This window comes from Ptychodera flava, chromosome 1, assembly GCF_041260155.1.
Source record: "Ptychodera flava strain L36383 chromosome 1, AS_Pfla_20210202, whole genome shotgun sequence".
NCBI classification, from domain to species: domain Eukaryota; kingdom Metazoa; phylum Hemichordata; class Enteropneusta; family Ptychoderidae; genus Ptychodera; species Ptychodera flava.
The window spans coordinates 41,617,671-41,636,943 of NC_091928.1; the positions used below are offsets into that span (position 1 = coordinate 41,617,671).

Genomic DNA, 19,273 nt, shown 5'->3' on the forward strand with positions numbered 1-19,273 from the left:
AAAACCACAACTACAGTTGTAAGGAACGAAATTAAAAACCAGTAATGATAAAAAACAGTGAAAGGCGCTATGACTAAAAAATTAAAGATCAATAAGCCTTTTGAAACAAGAAGGGTAGTTGAAACAAAGGTACAATGGACTGAAACTGACCTGGGTGCGGAGAGTGGAACTGTACCAGCTGAAGTGGAGGGTCGGAATGAGCAAGTTCATGGTGAAGGGACTCCTAAGACGGAAAAATAGTCTGAACTAAGGGGTCCCCTAAGTGGTTGGAAAAGGGAAGAGTTGAAACGCGGGAAAGTAGCTTTATCCTTCTCTTTGGTTAATGCCCTTGGGTGTGAGTGTGTCAATATCTGCAATGTATTTTTGTTCACATAGTCTTCTTTTTCGGGTATTTGTGGTGTGAACTTTGTGTAAACCAGTAGCTTGGAAGTGTGATGGACTGTGGTCGAGTTGATTGAAATGTTCTGAGACTGGGGTGGGTTTACGACTGCGGATTGTGTATATGTGTTCGTATATACGTCTTTTGAGTTCCCTTTTCGTCTCCCCAATGTATTGTTTTGAACATTTTTGGCAGGTGATAATGTAAATGAGGTTACGGGTGTTGCATGAGATTTTACCGATGATGTTGTGGTTTTACCTGTTGTGGAGCTGGTGATTGTGTTGGTTTCTGTAATGAATTGGCATTGATTGCAGTTGCCGCAGCGTTTAGTTTCACCTGTTGTGGGCTGATGAGGTATTTTTTTGAGGTCTGCTCTTACAAGAATTTTTCTAAGATTTGGAGGTTGTCTGAAGGCTGTGATAGGTACTTCCGGAATGGCTTTGTTTATTTCTTTGTCCTCGGAGATGATACCCCAGTGTCTGTGGATAATGTTGGAAATCTTAGGGAGAGTGGGGTTAAAGGTGGTGACAAAGGGGATTCTCTTGTGCTGGGGCTTATCAGTGGGTTTTGTGGTAAGTAAGTGGTTTCTTTCTATGTTTCTGGCTTTTTCAATGTAAGTTTTGACTGTTTGGGGTTTGTAGCCTCGTTTCGCAAAGTGATGGGTCATTTCTTTGGTAGCTTTGTCATAAGTTGAAGTGTCTGAACAGATACGTCGATAACGGAGAGTTTGGCTCCAAATGACTGAATTGAACGTGTGATTAGGATGGCAGGATGTTGGCCAGAGATAGGGATGTTTATCTGTGGGTTTGCTGTAGATCGAAGTATGAATAGAGTTGTTTTGTATCGACATATCAGTATCTAGGAAAGCAATGTGTTTGGAGCTATGTTCTATGGTAAATTTGATGGTTGGGTGTACTTCATTGCAGTGCTGGTGGAATTTCAGGAGGGTGGAGAGGCCATGGATCCAGATAAAGCGGACGTCGTCAATAAATCTACGCCATTGTGTGGGCTGAAGGGGTGTGTTATGAAGGATCGTATTTTCAATTTTGCCCATCGCGAGGTTAGCATATGACGGGGCTACTTTAGAACCCATAGCCGTTCCATGTTTTTGAAGGTAGAAATTGCCTTGGAAAGTGAAGAAGTTGTGTTCAAGAATGAATTGGAGCATTTCAATTAGAAGATCTGTATTTTCGACGTTGTGCATTGTAAGAAATTCTCTGACAGAGTTGATACCAAAGTCATGTGGAATGTTAGTATAGAGGGATTGAACATCAAGGGTGACCAGGAGGGCATTATCAGGGATATTGATCTGATTGATATCTTGTAAATGGTGATTAGTGTCCTTGATATAGGAAGGGAGTGATTGAACAATGGGTTGAAGGTAATAGTCGACGTACATGGAAAGAGGGGTGGTGAGGGATTGGCATTGGGGAACTATTGGTCGGAGAGGGTTGTCCTTTTTATGTATTTTGGGCAAGCCGTAAAAATGGCCGGGTTTGGGTTCTTGGGGTAGTAATTTCCGAGCAGTTTTATTCGAGATCCAGTTTTTCCTTCTCCAGCGGGTAATTTTCTTTTGTAATTTAAGAGTGTATTCTTCTGTGGGATCAGATGCGAGTTTCTCGTAGAATTTTGTGTCATTGAGTTGTTTCTTACACTCAGATATGTACCAATCGCTATCCATTACCACAATGCTGCCCCCTTTGTCAGCTGGTTTGATAACGATATCATCTCTGTTACGAATTTTCTGAAGTGAAATTCTTTCTTGTTCAGGTAAATTGGGCCAACAATTATTCCAATTATGAGAATTGAGAATATCCCCTTCAACCATATTGAGAAATCTTTCTAAGTTAGGATTGGAGCAGGGCGGAGGGTTGTACTCTGATTTTTCTTTGGGAAATGGGCCGGGAGGGGTGTCTATCTGTTCTGATGAATTTTCATCACGAAATAAATATGCTAATCTGCATCTCCTTTTGAACTCGTGTATGTCTGATTTTAAAGTAACCATATTTATATTATTTGGGGTTGGGCAAAAAGAAAGCCCCTTGGAGAGAACACGTGTTTCACAATCAGTAAGTTGTTTGGAAGAAATGTTGAAAACAATTTTAGGATCTGAGATAATTTTGTTTTTATGACCTCTATTGTTACGGCGATGTGTTCTGTATCGCCTATTAGATTTACAAGTGTTATTTATATCTTTACCTTGTTATGTATTAGATTGTTGAGTTTGCGGCTTTGCTTTTGTTTATAGGTAAAATCTCATGCAACACCCGTAACCTCATTTACATTATCACCTGCCAAAAATGTTCAAAACAATACATTGGGGAGACGAAAGGGAACTCAAAAGACGTATATACCAACACATATACACAATCCGCAGTCGTAAACCCACCCCAGTCTCAGAACATTTCAATCAACTCGACCACAGTCCATCACACTTCCAAGCTACTGGTTTACACAAAGTTCACACCACAAATACCCGAAAAAGAAGACTATGTGAACAAAATACATTGCAGATATTGACACACTCACACCCAAGGGCATTAACCAAAGAGAAGGATAAAGCTACTTTCCCGCGTTTCAACTCTTCCCCTTTTCCAACCACTTAGGGGACCCCTTAGTTCAGACTATTTTTTCCGTCTTAGGAGTCCCTTCACCATGAACTTGCTCATTCCGACCCTCCACTTCAGCTGGTACAGTTCCACTCTCCGCACCCAGGTCAGTTTCAGTCCATTGTACCTTTGTTTCAACTACCCTTCTTGTTTCAAAAGGCTTATTGATCTTTATTTTTAGTCATAGCGCCTTTCACTGTTTTTTATCATTACTGGTTTTTAATTTCGTTCCTTACAACTGTAGTTGTGGTTTTTTCACTCACTGTAATTCCAGTTTTCACAAGTATTGTAATTCTCATTTTATTTCGTTTTTACTCTCAGTTTACTTTTTACCAGCCCGATTTTTACTTCTGTTTGTGCTCATTTTTATTTGTCAGCTTTTGCCCTGAAGAAGGCAACTTGTGTGTTGCCGAAACGTCGGTATTTTTAAATAAAGATCATTAGAAGACAAGGAGTACTGGTTGAACTGCCTTCTTTATTAATTTATCTTGCGAGATGTGGACAACATCTATGATATTGAAATTTCACCTAAAAGTATTATTTCACTTTCATGGTAGTCTAAAGGTAACTATTGAATATTTTCCCTGACAAAACTTGCCATATCTCTAATATATAAGTAATAGGAGTTGATCATTGCCCTCAGTGAGGTCGATTTACGAGAAGACAAGCCCCAGTATTGCGAAGGCAAGATGTTCATGTGACAGATTACACTTTCATTCAAATTTAAAGTTAATTGACTTTGGGGAATGAAATCATGCTGCGATTATGTTTATTTCGCAGAGTATGAACACTGAAACTGCTTTTTAATATGAATATGGCAATGATAGTGTTGCAATTTCTGTCAAATTTGTTCCGTTTTTATAGGCAAAACCAAAAATGCCTTTCGGGATAGAGTTGAAGACAGGATGTCCTATTCTTTGTGCCTTTGAAAAACAAGAACAAAAGAGACGGCCTACAATCCTCCCACAAGATAGCTTTGCAAAATATCTGATTATGATGCCCTTTCAATGCGATCTAAGAAGGACAAGGAGAGTCAAATATGTCCAGTTTTTAAGAGACTGAACAGAGAACTTACTGTAGGATGAGTATGAGAGCGAGTGACTCCCCCGGACGTAATTCCAAAAAGTGGTCACAAAATAAACAAAGTGCAATGGTTATATTCATATCTGTGCAACTGGTGTTTTTACTAACGACCTTAGTTATAATATATTTTTGCTGAACCTGTCTTTATGCACCACATTTCTTCGTTAGCTATGCCGTCACAATGTACTACAGAGAGTGTAAATGGAATACCTGGGCTGGATGTCAAGCACAGAGCACCAAGAGGACAAGATCATGTTCAGATAGAATGTAAAATTGGTAAATTTGGGCGTTTTAGTCAAGCGGATGCAATTCCTCTGTTGTACAAAGAAGGAGACGTGGTAAATTTACATTGATTTTCTGTGCATTTCAAATATGTTTTAATTTGTTGTTATTTGATATGATAGCTAATATCACTTGTCCCTGTGTTGTATCTGCATGAAGGTCAACTCTGCTTACTATGATGCTCATACAACACAAGAAACAGGCTATATTTGTGATCGATCCGTAACATACTCATGCCCAAAGTTTTAAGAATAAGGAAAAACCTTAAATTTTGCACTCTACTTTTATTCTGCCATGCGTACAGTTGCAAATATGTATGTAAACAGACTTCATTCATAAATCGTATGACATTTCTGCAGAAGTCAAAATCAAGTTGGACAAAACCTCCTTATCTCTGTGAATGCCACTAGAAAAGATGTCTGACTCAACAAATAGTTGCACTGGCAAAACTTTTTGAGGTGCAATAGCCTATATCTGAAATTTGATTTCAAATTTAAACACGTTAAAGTATTAGGGCGGGGGGTGGTTATGTGAGCACTCTCTACAATCAGGAGAATTGCCATACTGACAAAGTGTGAATCATAATGCACAGTAAGTGTCACCAAGATTAAACTATCAGGGCATGGGTATTTTTAGCTGTGGGTCTATAGCTGTGGTGATTTCAGACGAGATTCCTCCCTTTTAACCGACTGATTTTGACTTTTACGATTTTCAACGCCTCCCCACTGTGGTTGATACGTTTAAAGTCGTAAAAGTCAAAATCTACCCATAAAAGGCAGGAATCTCGTCTGAAAACACAATAGTTATGGACCCACAGCTAGGGTATGAGATAAATAAAACGTACGGTAAATTAAAACCATCCACACTTTGTTATACAGCAAATACATTGCCCCTTCCTTTCATATACATTCTCATTCCTTCCCCTTTGATCTATTGCAAGTAGTTTAGACCAAAATTCAAACTTACATTTGACAACACTGCAGCGAATAAGATTTTCCTGCCAGTCCTATTTGACGGCTCATTGATACATATTTGACAGCACTAAAGTTGATACTATTTTCTTTCAAGTCCTTCATTTACAACTCATCGAGATAGAGATTTGACAACTCTGTAAGTTGGATTTGGAAGCTGCCAACTCACATTCTACGTCATTCGTAGCCTTTTTAGTCTTAGCTAGCTTTGAAAATGCTCGAGATCCCTTTATATCCTAAACATATGCTGGAAATAGGAGGAAGGGGAATCAAATCTGCTCACTTAAATTTGAATTCCGCATGTCATTGATCGGTATATTTGGGAGTCAGTCCTAACACTGTATCTCAACTACCTTCGTGCTGCTGACCCACAGTAGAGGTCAGTAGATAATTCACTAACTTTAACAAACCCTCATTTGTGGCATTTACAGACAACTGCTAAGCTGCTTTATCGCTCTTGGATCTTGAAGTGTTAATTATTACTTTAAAAGCGAAATTCGGACACTTTTAAAGCAAAGTGGACATGAACAGGGATGTAGAATACTGTGGTTACAGATGGCAAAAATATAAGTATATGTGATTACAAGCTGTGTGTGTGCACAATAGGCTTTAAGCCAAATTTCCTGATTTTTCTTATATTTAAATTTTTATAGCAGGCAAAATTTATCTTACAGCCGATTTTTTTCAACTGTTGTTTATTTTGTACAGCCCTTTATGAACATAAGATTGTGATTTCACGATGTACGGGAATGGTAGTGTTTCATCTTCTTTTTCTGACGGAAAAACACCTTCCGTGTTCTTCTTAACCGAGACCACTTACATAAATTTAAGATTGTACTCTCTCAAGCTTTCTCTCTCACATCCACCACCACCACCATCAAGTTACAATGGAGTGGAATTGCAGAAAACCACTTTCATGAAAATTAAGATTGTACTATTTCAAGCTTTTCTCTCACATCCACCACCACCATCAAGTTACAATGGAGTAGAATTACAGAAAAAAATGTAGGGAATATTTGCAGTATACGGATGGGCCACTGCCGTGCGGTTGATTTCGTTTGGTAGGAAGCTAAATATTGCGAGAGAGAGAGAGAGAGAGAGAGAGATAGAAAGTCATGGCTTTGTTGTAAAACTATGAGTTATGCGTTATGTTTTAAATGTTGGTTGCTCGTTCGTTGTTCGTTTTTAGCGGGTCAGGAAAATGAGTTAATTCATGTACTAGGAGAAAAATTGTATTCTTCATTACGGCGTATAACCCTGCAAACTTTGAAGAGTTGGAGTGCAATGTTAGATATATGTAGTTGAAGGCTGAACTTTCTTTAAAATAATACATATTTTTAGAACATTATATATTGCAGTTGTGTTGGAATTAAAACTTTTTGCCACATGATTCCAACTCCATTGCAAGCGTTATGATCATCAACATCATGATTTCGAGGTTCCATCGACTTTGCTGAAGTCAGTCAAGATATATGCCTAATTAGAAAAGTTTGTTAAATATGTAACTTAGTTATAAGATGTTTTACAAAATCAAACTGACTTTTGGTAATTTTATATCATAGTATCTACAATAAACATAGAAAGTTCGTCCATCCAGATATAGATAACTAATTAGGAAAGTTCATCAAAAACGCAAATTGTTAATTACCTTAGATAAAGATGAAAATGCTACATGACTTCAACGATGATATATCTTATTATCTTCAATGTACATAGCACGTTTCGTCAACTCTAATTAGAAAATTCGTTGAATATGCAAATTGGTCTAAACCGACATTTGGCCGTTATAGTTTCTTTAATGTATAAAGCAACCTTCCTCTATTTTGATCAAGTCAATCCAGATATATATCCCTAATTAGGAACGTTTGTCGATATGCAAATTCGTAATTAGCTGAAGAAAACTTGCTAAATGACTTTCACTAATGTTTTAACTCAGTATCTTTAATGTTGATTGCAAGTTTTGTCAACTTTGTCATGTCCTTCCAGAAATATATCCCTATTAAGGAAAGTGTGTTTTAACTATGCACATTAGTGAAAAGTTTATATATCTTAAACTGCTAAAACAACTTTCATAATTGTCGTATCACTGTATCTCAAATAAATAGCAAGTTTCATCAACTTTTATCATGCCAGTCCCGATATATCCCTTATCGGGAAAGTTTGTTCAATATACATATAAGTGATAAGCTGAAATGAAAATGCTATGAATGACTTTTCAATATTGTTTGAACCTAGTATCATAAATGTACATATCATGTTTAACCAACTTTTATTATGTTACATAACGCACTTATTCCTTATTAGGAAAGTTCATTAAATATACAAATTAGAAATTGACTGAAGTAAAAATGCTTAATGACTTTCAATAATGTTGTATCATAGTATCTTCCATGTACATAGCAAATTTTGTCAACTTCGGTCAAGTCAATCAAGATTTACAACCCTAATTAGGAAAGGTCATTAAATAGGTAAATTAAAAATTGACAAATAAAAATGCTTTCAGTAATGTGGTATCATAGTTTCTTCCATGTACATAGCGAGTTTCATCACTTCGCTCCATTCAATCAAATATTTAACCCTACTTAGGAAAATTTATTAAATATGCAAATTTGGAATTGGCTGAAGTAAAAATGCTACATGACATTCAATATTGTTTTGACCTGGTATCATCAACGTACATGACATGTTTAGCCAACTTTGATAAGGTTAATGCGGGTATACATCCCTAATTAGCAAAGTTCATTTCCTATGCCAATCGGGAATTGACTGGAGTAAAATGTTTAATGACTTTCAATAATGTTGTATCATAGTATCTTCCATGTACATAGCAAGTTTCGTCAACTTTGGTCAAGTCAATCAAAATATATACCCCTCATTAGGAAAATTCATTCGATATGAAATTGGGAATTGGCAGAAAACACGATTGGAACTAATTTTTGGATAATTGGATCTTCATATTTTTCAACTTTCTCTAAAGTGTCAGCTGCCCTATAGCAGAAAGTTGCAATATTACAAATTACTCATTTAAACAAGCATGTAACTTAAAAGAAAAGCGGATGAGCTTACATTTGCAGATCAAATAGAAATTACTTCACCATCGAATTATCTAAAATTAGTTCCAATCGTGTTAAAAGTAAAAATGGTAAGTAATTTTAAGTAAACCATAATATTTTCAATATACATAATAATTTTCGTCAGTTTTGATTGAGTCAATTCATATCCCTCATTAGGGAAGTTCATCCAATATGCAAATTAGCAATTAACTTTCATGTCATACCTCTATGTCTTTCATGGCAGATAAAACTTTGTGTGATCAACCTTTGTAGCAAATTTCTTGGTATTCTGTGTATCCGTTCTAATTGTATGTCTGTTTTTCTAAAATCATTAATTATGCAAGCAAGCGTGAAATTAATTTGACAGTCACATCCATCAAAAAACTATTCAATTCTTGCAGTTCTCAAACAAAATTTATGTACTAAATTTAATTTTGATCTCTAAAGCATTTCTTGAGATATCGAGACAACATACAAACAGACAGACCTCGCTGCGACATTAGCTCATGTGTGTGAACACGTGGGCTGAAATGGGTATCAATGTTGCATATGAGTCTGTAGTTTTGAAATCCAACTTGTATTGTCATTTCTGTGCCAGTGAGTTGTCGAATGTGACAGTAAGGCAATATATAAAAGATCTGACACTCGTGTGATTTGATGAGTTGACTAATGCAGTACAGGAACAAATACAAGTCTCTCTGATGGTGTAAAAATCACGACGGAATTTTAGCTTAAATTATGAGCTTACTCTCTATTTTGACACACATACACACGCAACTCTCTCTCTCTCTCTCTCTCTCTCTCTCTCTCTCCAAGAGTACAAAGCAAACTTACACAACTATTACTTTATCCACAGCTGATAAAGTCTCATTTTCAACACATTGAAGTGACTAGCATAGTTCAAGAGATTCCACGCTTAACATGGATTGGCATGCTAGTGACCTTTGTTGATGTACAAGAGGATGAAGCAGGAGTCTATAAATGTTCTCTCGACACTACACTTGAGAAGCAGCTGATGATCATAGACGATTCATTTCTTCTTCAAGTTGATGCTGATAAAGGTAAGAAAAGATGCACAAAGTGTATCAAACCTACAGTGCAAAATTAACAAGCTTTTGGTCACATTTCCATACAACCTGTTAAACGGGAGAAAGTAAAATAACAAGTGAGAGACACTTAAGACACTAGGTCTGATTAGCTTTGATGGCCGTGGTCTTCATAGTTAACAGTGATAAAATTCAGTAATAAGGCTATGTATGAAAACTGAATATACTACATTTGATTGAACTTTTTGGGTAGATTGCATCGATCATACTTAGATTTATCTACGTTAAAAATTTGGTGGCAATGAAGTACTGATTACGAACGTAATTGAATATTTAATGAAATTCTGTAATCAGGCTGAATGTCAAAAGTGAATCTAATATTTATATCTGACTTTGATATGACTTTCTAGAATTTGGCAATGAACATTTCTGAATATTGTGGATTCGATCACTCTCCCAAGGTGAATTTGACATACTTAATTTTACTTGATTCCAAAAGTTTAATAAGCATGACATGTTGATACTTACTTTTCGTCATGTTTGAAGTTAGAAGAGTGTGCCATATCATAATCAGTTCATTTGAAAATCTTTATATGATTCACTGTAAGCTTATGTAAGTTAATTTGAACAAATACAAAATTGATGAATGACCACTTAAAATGTTTACCTCAAACATTATAAGGATAATAAGAAGTATCAAGTTGGGTATAGCAAACACAAGTATCGATAAACACCTTTTCAGCCTACGTTTTGAAACATTAGCTAATGTTGCACTGAAGAGTGTCTTTCTGTGTGTCTGTCTGTATGGCCATCGAGAGAACCGCTTGGAGATGTGAATTTGATGAAATGAACATGTCAGTGTAAAAAGCTATGCAAAAAAGGAAAAAAAATATCCCGCAAATCGTTGGTCAGATTTGGTTGAAACTTTGTATGCAGGTTTCTTTAGGTGTGCGTAATTAGTTGTTTTCAAATTGTGTTAATTTGCATGTTTGTTTGTTTTTTTTTAGGAAAGTTTTTCAGTTTTTGGCCAAAAAAATCTGCTCTGAAACGGCTTGGGCCAATTTTCCCAATTTTTGGTCAAAATTGTTATTCAAAAATGCTTATCTAATAGCTTTGATAGTTGGTATTTAGGTTCATAAAGTTGGTCTAAATGTGACATATTCAAATTCTTATGAAATATGCAATTTTTGTATTTTGCGGGCAATTTTTGTCATTTTTGGTCAAAACATATGTTTCTGAATACTACTTGCCAGATTACTGTGATATTTAGTAAATGCAGGTTCCAACGGTTTTTATCTTTATGCGATATCTTGAGGATGACATCTGCAAGGTTGTGGTTTATGCGCAATTTTTGCCAGTTTTGGTTAAAAATTTGCTTTCAAAACTATTTGCCTGTTAGCTTTGATATTGAGTAGACATGTTGCTACCGATGACCTCAATTTAATACAAATTATGATGCAATCTTCAATTATGTATTTTTTCAGCTATTTTTGCAATTTTGGTCAGGCCGACGTCAAGTAAGCCAAAGATTCCCTCCTTCATCAACACATGTGTCACAAAAAGTTATTCTCTACGTAACAAAAAGGAGCTCTGTCGGCTGCTAGGTCACTTGTTTTAAATTTCGGAGATATATCTTCAATTTGTATTTTTGAGAAGCTTCCTAATTTTTATGGAAAAAATATGGAAATAGTCTGCTGTATTTATTTGGACTTTGGTTTGTTAATCCTTACCAATATTCTCATACATTTATTGCCATGTCATAATGAGAGGAAAATTGTAATATGTTTTATTTTTCATAGTTGTCATGGGTAAAAATATCTTTACGACAACCACTTCCAATGCTGGTTTGAAATATGGCATAAAGGTTCCATTGAGTGGCGCTACCATAACTTTTTCAGATTATGTTGATATCAGCAGGATAATAAATATTGTGAAAAGATTTTCTTTTTTTTGCGATTTTATACCTGGAGGAAATAGGAGTACGTAATGGGGTGATTTAGTAAACATTTGATATGGTAAACTGTATTTGGTGTTAAATGCTAAAGATCATAAGAAAGCAAAACTAAAGGTGATTTCAGCAGGTTTTTTGGTCTCGAACAAATATATTCCATATAATGTTTTCAGTGTGTTAGGGTATCAAGGCTGCAATTTGTTCACATACTTTAAAGTGACCGCTGCATCTCTTTATGTAAACATGGTCATACCACGGGATGGACCATTTGAAATCCTGGGGGGGGGGGGGGGGGTTCTGGAAGGGTTTCGAAAAAAAGATTCCTAGCAAATGTCAAGGACAGTAAGTACCAATGTCTCGTGTGTGTATATATATATACATATCACATGCACAAGCCAAGTTTGTCGTCTCCGAACAAAAAATACGGGATTTTTCTCTGGTCTTTCTACGTCAAGACAACCCGCGTCTATGTCATCATTTTGGTGCGTCGGACCTTTTTTGTCGATCTTCGGTGTGCTCGTAAATATGTAAACAAACAACATGGCGGCCGATGTTTCTCCCACGATAAAAAGTCATGTAATGAAATCGATATTTTCACAGACTACGACATTACTAATCCGAACAATTAAAGCACAAGAGTGTACCGCCTGTATACTCCGAAGGAATTACGTTAATAATTTGCGGAAACAACGAACTGGAAGCTGGTCGCGTAAACCGTGGGTTCCGTACGCATTGCAAACAGGGTCAGGTGCGACGTTTACAGTGTTTGCGCTGTCGAGATTCAGTCAATATTTGTTCCCGAAAAATAGCGTATCTTCGTCTGTGATAAATTTCTAGGACTATGCTATCTTTGAAATAGAGTATAACTTTGCGGAAGGTAGCCAACGTGTAGACCGAGAGCTGTCATTTGCTCCATACACGAACGAAAGCGCTAACGCACACTACGGACTACTGGAAATGATTGACAACTTGTGCACAGCGTACTGATATTTATTTTTAAGTAGTTCAAAAATTTAAACGCGGAATCGTCATGGAAAACGTATTTTATTTTGCAAAAATTAACAATTGTTGGCTTGTGCATGTAATAAGTATATTATTCCCTAATATTTTTCTTCATTCAGCTCGGAAAATACTCGTGACGTAATGACCCTGTCACCACTCGTCTTTGACTCGTGGTGACACGGTCAATACGTCAATCGTATTTTCCTTCGCTGAACGAAGAAAAATATTAGGAATAATATCTAATTATATATATATAATAACAATTTACCTTTTTATCTGGTTGGCAGTTTGGGACATACCATTATCATGGAGGTGTGGTAGCATCATTAACAGTGGAAGCTCTGAAGAATGTCCGTTATTACATATTGCCTTAGTCTTTGACTGTGCAACCATAGACCATAGAGAGACCAAACATTGTGTACATTAATATTATGCAAAACAATATTATAACAGGCACTTTAACTTTGGTATGCCAGATTTTATTAGTAATTATGATGTACTAGGTTGCATGGTATTGTGTAAGTGTGTGTGATCAGTGGTTTCAACTGTTCATCTAACCGAGAGTCCTATTAGTGCAAGCTGCGAGGTATATATCAGTATTCGTTTATACAAATTATGTTTTATAAAATTCCTTATCAATGTGGAATATGCATGTACCTCGCATCTTGCAGAAAAGTCTCTATATATGGTACACATGATTCGTTTGGTGATGCAAGAACACAGTATGCATATAATTGAATTGTATGACATATACAACATATCAGCAATTACTTGATTAGCACCCATTGCTCCAAGGAAATTAAGCTCTCAAACTTGTGTCATTTTATCAGTTCTGCTGTAAACATTTTATCCACGCTGCCAAAGAAATAAGCTTACAGTCAGAATACCTGTAAACAAGTAGAATGAAATAATGACAAAGGTGCAAGTACAGTGTCGTACTGTAGGTGAAGCATGGCAAGATATTTTGTAGTCCTGAAACATGTTGTGTTCTGATGTTCCTTATTAACTCATTTGCCAATGATTTCCTATCTTTCTGCAGCAATAACCGAAGACAGATTCACACTAACAGAAGAATGCATCATCCCTTGTGCGGTGAACATAATTGATTCTGATTACAGATTTGAGGAATCAGATTTTCTTGTCAATTTCACTTGGTATCGAAACTCTAAACAGGTAAGTAGACAATGTTACGAGATATGGCTTGAGGCATGCAAAGGCTATGCTAATTATGCTGTTCACCTTTGACCCACTACTTCCTTGTAAGCGAGAGTTCGCCATTTTGAGGCTTGCATAAAACACACGTTACGGAACATGGTGTCAGGAGCGGGCGATTTGGTGTATTTAGAAGCCACTAGATCGTACCAGAGCAACACATCACGAAGCGACCCAATGAAGCTTTCCAGTAGCCTGATTCGTTAGTAAGTGAGCTGTACTGTGTCTTACAAAAAAAAATCGTCGATCGAATTTTGCGCACTGTAGTCTGTAGTTGAGACACGTGCGCATTGAACAAAGATGGTGGCTAGTAACTTTCCCGTCCCATCAGCCATGGACATGAAAGGCGATCTCGTACAGAACTGGTCTTTTTTCCGTTCACAATGGGAAGACTATGAAATAGCTACGTCTCTGCAGATGCAAGATGAGACTATAAGAGTAGCCACACTGCGTTCTGTGATGGGCAAGGATTGCCTTAGAGTGTATAAACACTTAGATATGACGGACGAAGATAAGAAAAAGGTAACGAAAATCTTAGACGCACTGGAGAAGCATTTCGAACCGACTAGAAATGTGATATATGAAAGGTATGTTTTCAACACCTGTGATCAAGAAAACTCAGAGACTATTTAATTGAACAGTATGTAACCAAACTACGACAGCTAGCTGACACATGCAAATTTGGTGCTATCAAAGATGAATTGATAACAGACAGAATCGTACTGGGCACAAAAGACAATGCTGCAAGAGCCAGAATGCTAAGAGAATCCAAGCTGGATCTCATCCTGGCCATCGAGATGTGCCGTAGCAGTGAAGTCACACAAATGCAACTGAGGAAAATCAGTGGTACAAATTCAGAAGAGCAGATAGTAAACTATGCAACAAAGTCAAAACAACAGCCTAGAAAAAAGCAAAGTGCTTCCAAACAGAAAAAAAGAGCCAAGAAAATGCAGATACTGTGGAGGAAAACATGTGATAGATAAACCATCTGTCCAGCTTATGGTGAAACATGCAAACTGAGCAAGAAAAAAAAACACTTCGCAAAAGTCTGCAAACTGAGGCGACATGATCGTGATCAACGTGATAGCGAGCGACATTGAGTACATCTAGTGAATGAGCAAGATGATTAGTCAACTGACGAGTCAGCCCTACACGTAGAACATTATGTTGGAGCAGTCAGGGCTACTGGAAAGCAGTGGTTTGTAACACTGAATCTGACCACCAATACTGAAGACAGCTACCCACTAAATTGTCAGCTAGACGGTGAAGCAACATGCAATATGATCAGCTACAGACACTACTGCAGAATTACCCAAGATGGAGATCCTCAGCTGTAGCCTAGCAAAGTGAAATTAAGACTGTATGGAGGTACAACCATATATCCAAAGGGACAGTGTGACTTGAAATGCCGCTACAGAGGTAACACATACAGCCTGATATTTCAGGTAGCCGACTCTATGCAGAAACCCCTGCTATCAGCGGAGACATGTGAGCGACTGCAACTACTCACTGTAAATGTAGAACAGCTAGCTAATACAATACAGGTTGATAACACAAGACAAAGTAGAACACTGCCTGAGCAACAACAAAGCAATAATGACTTGATGGCTGAAGAACAAGTACTCACAGAGTATGCTGATGTTTTTCATGGTCTGGGATGTCTACCCGGAGAAAACCACTTTGAAATTGATGAAAATGTAAAACCAGTACGACACCAACCACGAAGAGTTCCAGCCCCAATGAGAGCAGAACTGAAGGCAAAACTTGAATCATTAGAGAAATAGAAAGTGATAGCCAAAGTTACCACTCCTACTGACTGGATCAGCAGTATGGTTCCACTCAAGAAACCTGGTAAACTACGAGTCTGCTTAGATCCGAGTGATCTGAACAGGGCATTGAAACGATCACACTATCCAATGCCTACTATTGAGGAAGCGTTGCCAAGACTCACCAACGCCAAAGTGTTCACTGTATTCGATGCCAAGGATGGATTTTGGGAAGTCAAGTTAGATGAAAAGAGTAGTTATCTAACAACCTTCTGGACACCATTTGGGCGCTACCGTTGGTAAGGATGCCATTTGGTATTAATAGTGCACCAGAAGAGTTTCAAAGAAGGCAACATGAAGTATTAAAATCGTTACCAGGTGCAGAAGTGATAGTAGACGACATCTTAGTATACGGCTGTGGAGACACAAAGGAAGAAGCAGATAGAGATCATGATGAGAAACTGAAGAAAGTTCTGAACCGTGCTAGAGAAGTCAATCTAAAGCATAACACGAATAAGTTCAAACTCAGACTAACAGCAGTACCATACATGGGCATTTGTTGACATCATCAGGTCTTAAACCAGACCCAGAAGAGGTTCTAGCGAAAAGGTTCTAGCGCACACGCACATTATTGCCAACTGCAAACCGACGTCTTCAACCCAAAGTTGTAGAGGGAGTTACAGAGGGGATCAAGCATCGCAGAAAAATCCAAACTATGCCATGACAAACATGCAAAGAAACTTCCAGAGCTACAACTAGGCCAAACAGTACGGATGAAACCACTACCAACTGACAGAGAAAAAGAAGTGGCGCATGGGAACCTGCCTTGCACAAGTCGCTCCTTGTTCATGCCATGTCAACATCGATGGTCAAGTGTATCGTCGTAATCGTAAATTTCTACGAGCAACAAAGGAAAAGATGCCACCAACAGCCAAAAAGGACGCCATACAGTGTGAATCTCCAACTACAAAGCGCCATCAATCATCAACACAGGATTCTCGGCCAGATAGTGTGAAAACAACACATGACAACAGCAATGGGAATACTGCTCCAGATATATCATCAGCACCTACACAACGCACGCGTACAAGGGTTGTTAACCCCCAGCACGTTTCAAAGATTTTGTGCTAAAGTAGCTTTACTGACCCTTGACTGTAGTGTTCGGCAGTTATGCATGCAGAATAGAAACTAGGGCATTATCGTGGAATGAATGAAGTAACAAATGAACGAACGAATGCAGAAACAAAATCTATACATGAACCCTAGTTCAAAGACTTGTTGTTCAAAGACTGATTTTCAACTGAGACACAGCTCATTGGCATCAAAATTACTGAGACAAGGATACACAACAAAAAGACTCGTTAGGACTTTCAAAAAGTTCTACAGTCGATATGACGACATTGTGGTCAAATATGACACCTCGGTCACACAAATGATAACGACAGCATTCCCGGCTTTGACTTATTACAGTGATTCATATACTGTATCATTTCATACAATATTTAGACAATTTTGGGACCAATCCTGATGGGTGTAGCATGCTAGCAGGGTACGCTTACCCATTCCGGACACCTGGTACCACCACTAATTATCAGTGGTTCAGGATGGTCCAACTTAAATTTGTAAATCACTATTGTCCCATGGACCTGGTAATATATTACCTTGAATGGCAACGATTATTGGACCAGTTTAATGTTATATTGTTAAATCCGATTTCTTGTAGTGGATTTGTTGAATTGTTGTTTCGTTTTTTTATGAGAAGGGGGATGTTACGAGATATGGCTTGAGGCATGCAAAGGCTATGCTAATTATGCTGTTCACCTTTGACCCCCTACTTCCTTGTAAGCGAGAGTTCGCCATTTTGAGGCTTGAATAAAACACACGTTACGGAACAGACCAGTTGTAAAAGAACAATAAAGACGATAGCAATATTGACGGATACAACTAATAACTTTACTCTATTTTCCTTTGTACCTTACTCTGTTTTCCTTTGTACCAATTAGTCATATTTTACTCATATGCTTCAGGTTAACAGGTTATGCATCAGGTTAACAATTTGAAAAAAATATTATACCTACAGACATATTCCATGTAAGGGACTTCTACATTTGTCCACCCATATCCTTCTGTATAAACTACAAACACTCAGAACACTTGATCACATACCTAACTTCATTTCTCAAATTCAGCCAAATAATTTCATTCATACAACAGACATCAACTGTACATTCACATCAATACAACACATTTTCTCCATCGTTTCACTGATATCAATGACAAACATCACTTCACCATCATTTCCGTGGCTTGTTCACAAATTCGTGAAGCAAGTGGGGACTATGTCATTGACAATGACTTGTTTAATCAAAATTTCTGCTCAACCCTGCATTGTTTAATAAATTCGGTTGTTTTGATTGTCAAGACATTGTAATCAGAAGGAATAGAAGCTGGTGTTCACTATAGTAAAGACCTAATCATCTAACCCAGCCACAATTTGATCATGTAACCCAGCCATGATTTCTCATTTCACGTTATCTACTCTTCATTACAAGGAGCAATCCAAACCAACTAATGTAGGAATGAAACTGAGTATTTTCTTGCAACCAGAAATACGTTTCTGTTCTAAAACAAGTTGTGTCAAAGAGATACGAGGACTTTGGAACAGAAACTAATTCTGACTCTCAAACTTTTACAACATTCTGTTAATGGCCTACTCATGTGATGGCTCAGTACAGGCGATTCAGCAAAACACTGGCTTAGTTTTGTGAAAACCGGGTACTATATTTCACCCGTGGAGATAACATGAGGATTATAGCCATTTCGAATTTCAAAGAGTGGTGATGTTGAGTAATTTTTATTCTTGGTTTTGAAAGACACTGGCTGAAAGTTTATCTGAGGACAGTTTGAACAAGGTCTTAATAAGCAAACAACTTTTAAGTTAATAAATTGTTCCAGATATCCCTATTGACTAGGTCATGATGAATATGTCATCAAATCAATTCAAGTAATCGTTATCATTCAAGACAAGGCAATCACCTGTTCCAAGAAACAAAGCAAAAAATCTGATAAAACTATGCAATCTCGACTCACTAGTTAAGTGGTGATAACAGGTGTCCCGAATGGGTAAGGATACCCTGCTGGCATGCTACAACCACGCTGTAAAGTAAAGTAAATAATAGAACACCAATTAAACGCCTTTCTCTAACACTTTTTGAACGCATCTAGACGTTCAGAAATTTAACACTACGTGTTCAACCAACGTTCAATTTTTGAACACATGCGTGCAGATTTTGAACACTACGTGTTCATCAGACATAATATTGAACACCATGGTGCTCCATGACTAGGCACACGTTGCACATGAAGCGTGTTCAAAAATTGAACGCATTGACGCGTTCAAAGGGCTGTAACAGATTTTGAACACATGGACGCCGTTCTACAATAAATGTTTGAAAGGCTTGAACACATGTTGCGAACTTGTCGAACACCTTTAATTTTGGGCGTTCAGGGGGTGTTCAAGCCTTGAAATAGCTAAACAGACCACTGATATTCGGTAGAATTATTTTATTCTAAAAATACACAAACATTCCTAGAGTAAAATACAATACTATAATGTAAAATGGGCAAATATACATCGCTACTTTGTAAAGTTTGTCAGAGGAAAATACAATGGCCTTAACACCTTGCTATCAAAAACATAAACAATAGAAAACCCTATAAACACTGTAAATCGTTTTAAAAACTATGGACGAAAGAAATGATAAAACAAGTTTTACTTAAATATTGTGGATTACGTTTTATGTTCATACTTGTTAAAAACATTCAAAGAATCTTTTGAAAAAGCTCAACATTTGGCTTTCTTATTGAGTTGAAAACACGTATATGTATGAAATGTATACTCAATACTCAATACTCTTTA

General features: G+C 37.2%; 1 protein-coding gene across 2 annotated transcripts in view; it reads left to right on the forward strand.

Moving 5' to 3' along the window:
* LOC139137832 (uncharacterized) overlaps nt 1-19,273 on the forward strand; it is a 30,983-nt gene that overhangs the window by 8,414 nt on the left and 3,296 nt on the right. For both annotated transcript variants that reach the window (XM_070706120.1, XM_070706111.1), the window contains 3 exons: nt 4,240-4,409; nt 9,234-9,438; nt 13,416-13,549. In XM_070706120.1, coding sequence (XP_070562221.1) covers nt 4,240-4,409; nt 9,234-9,438; nt 13,416-13,549 — 509 coding nt within the window. The remainder of the gene's footprint in view (nt 1-4,239; nt 4,410-9,233; nt 9,439-13,415; nt 13,550-19,273) is intronic.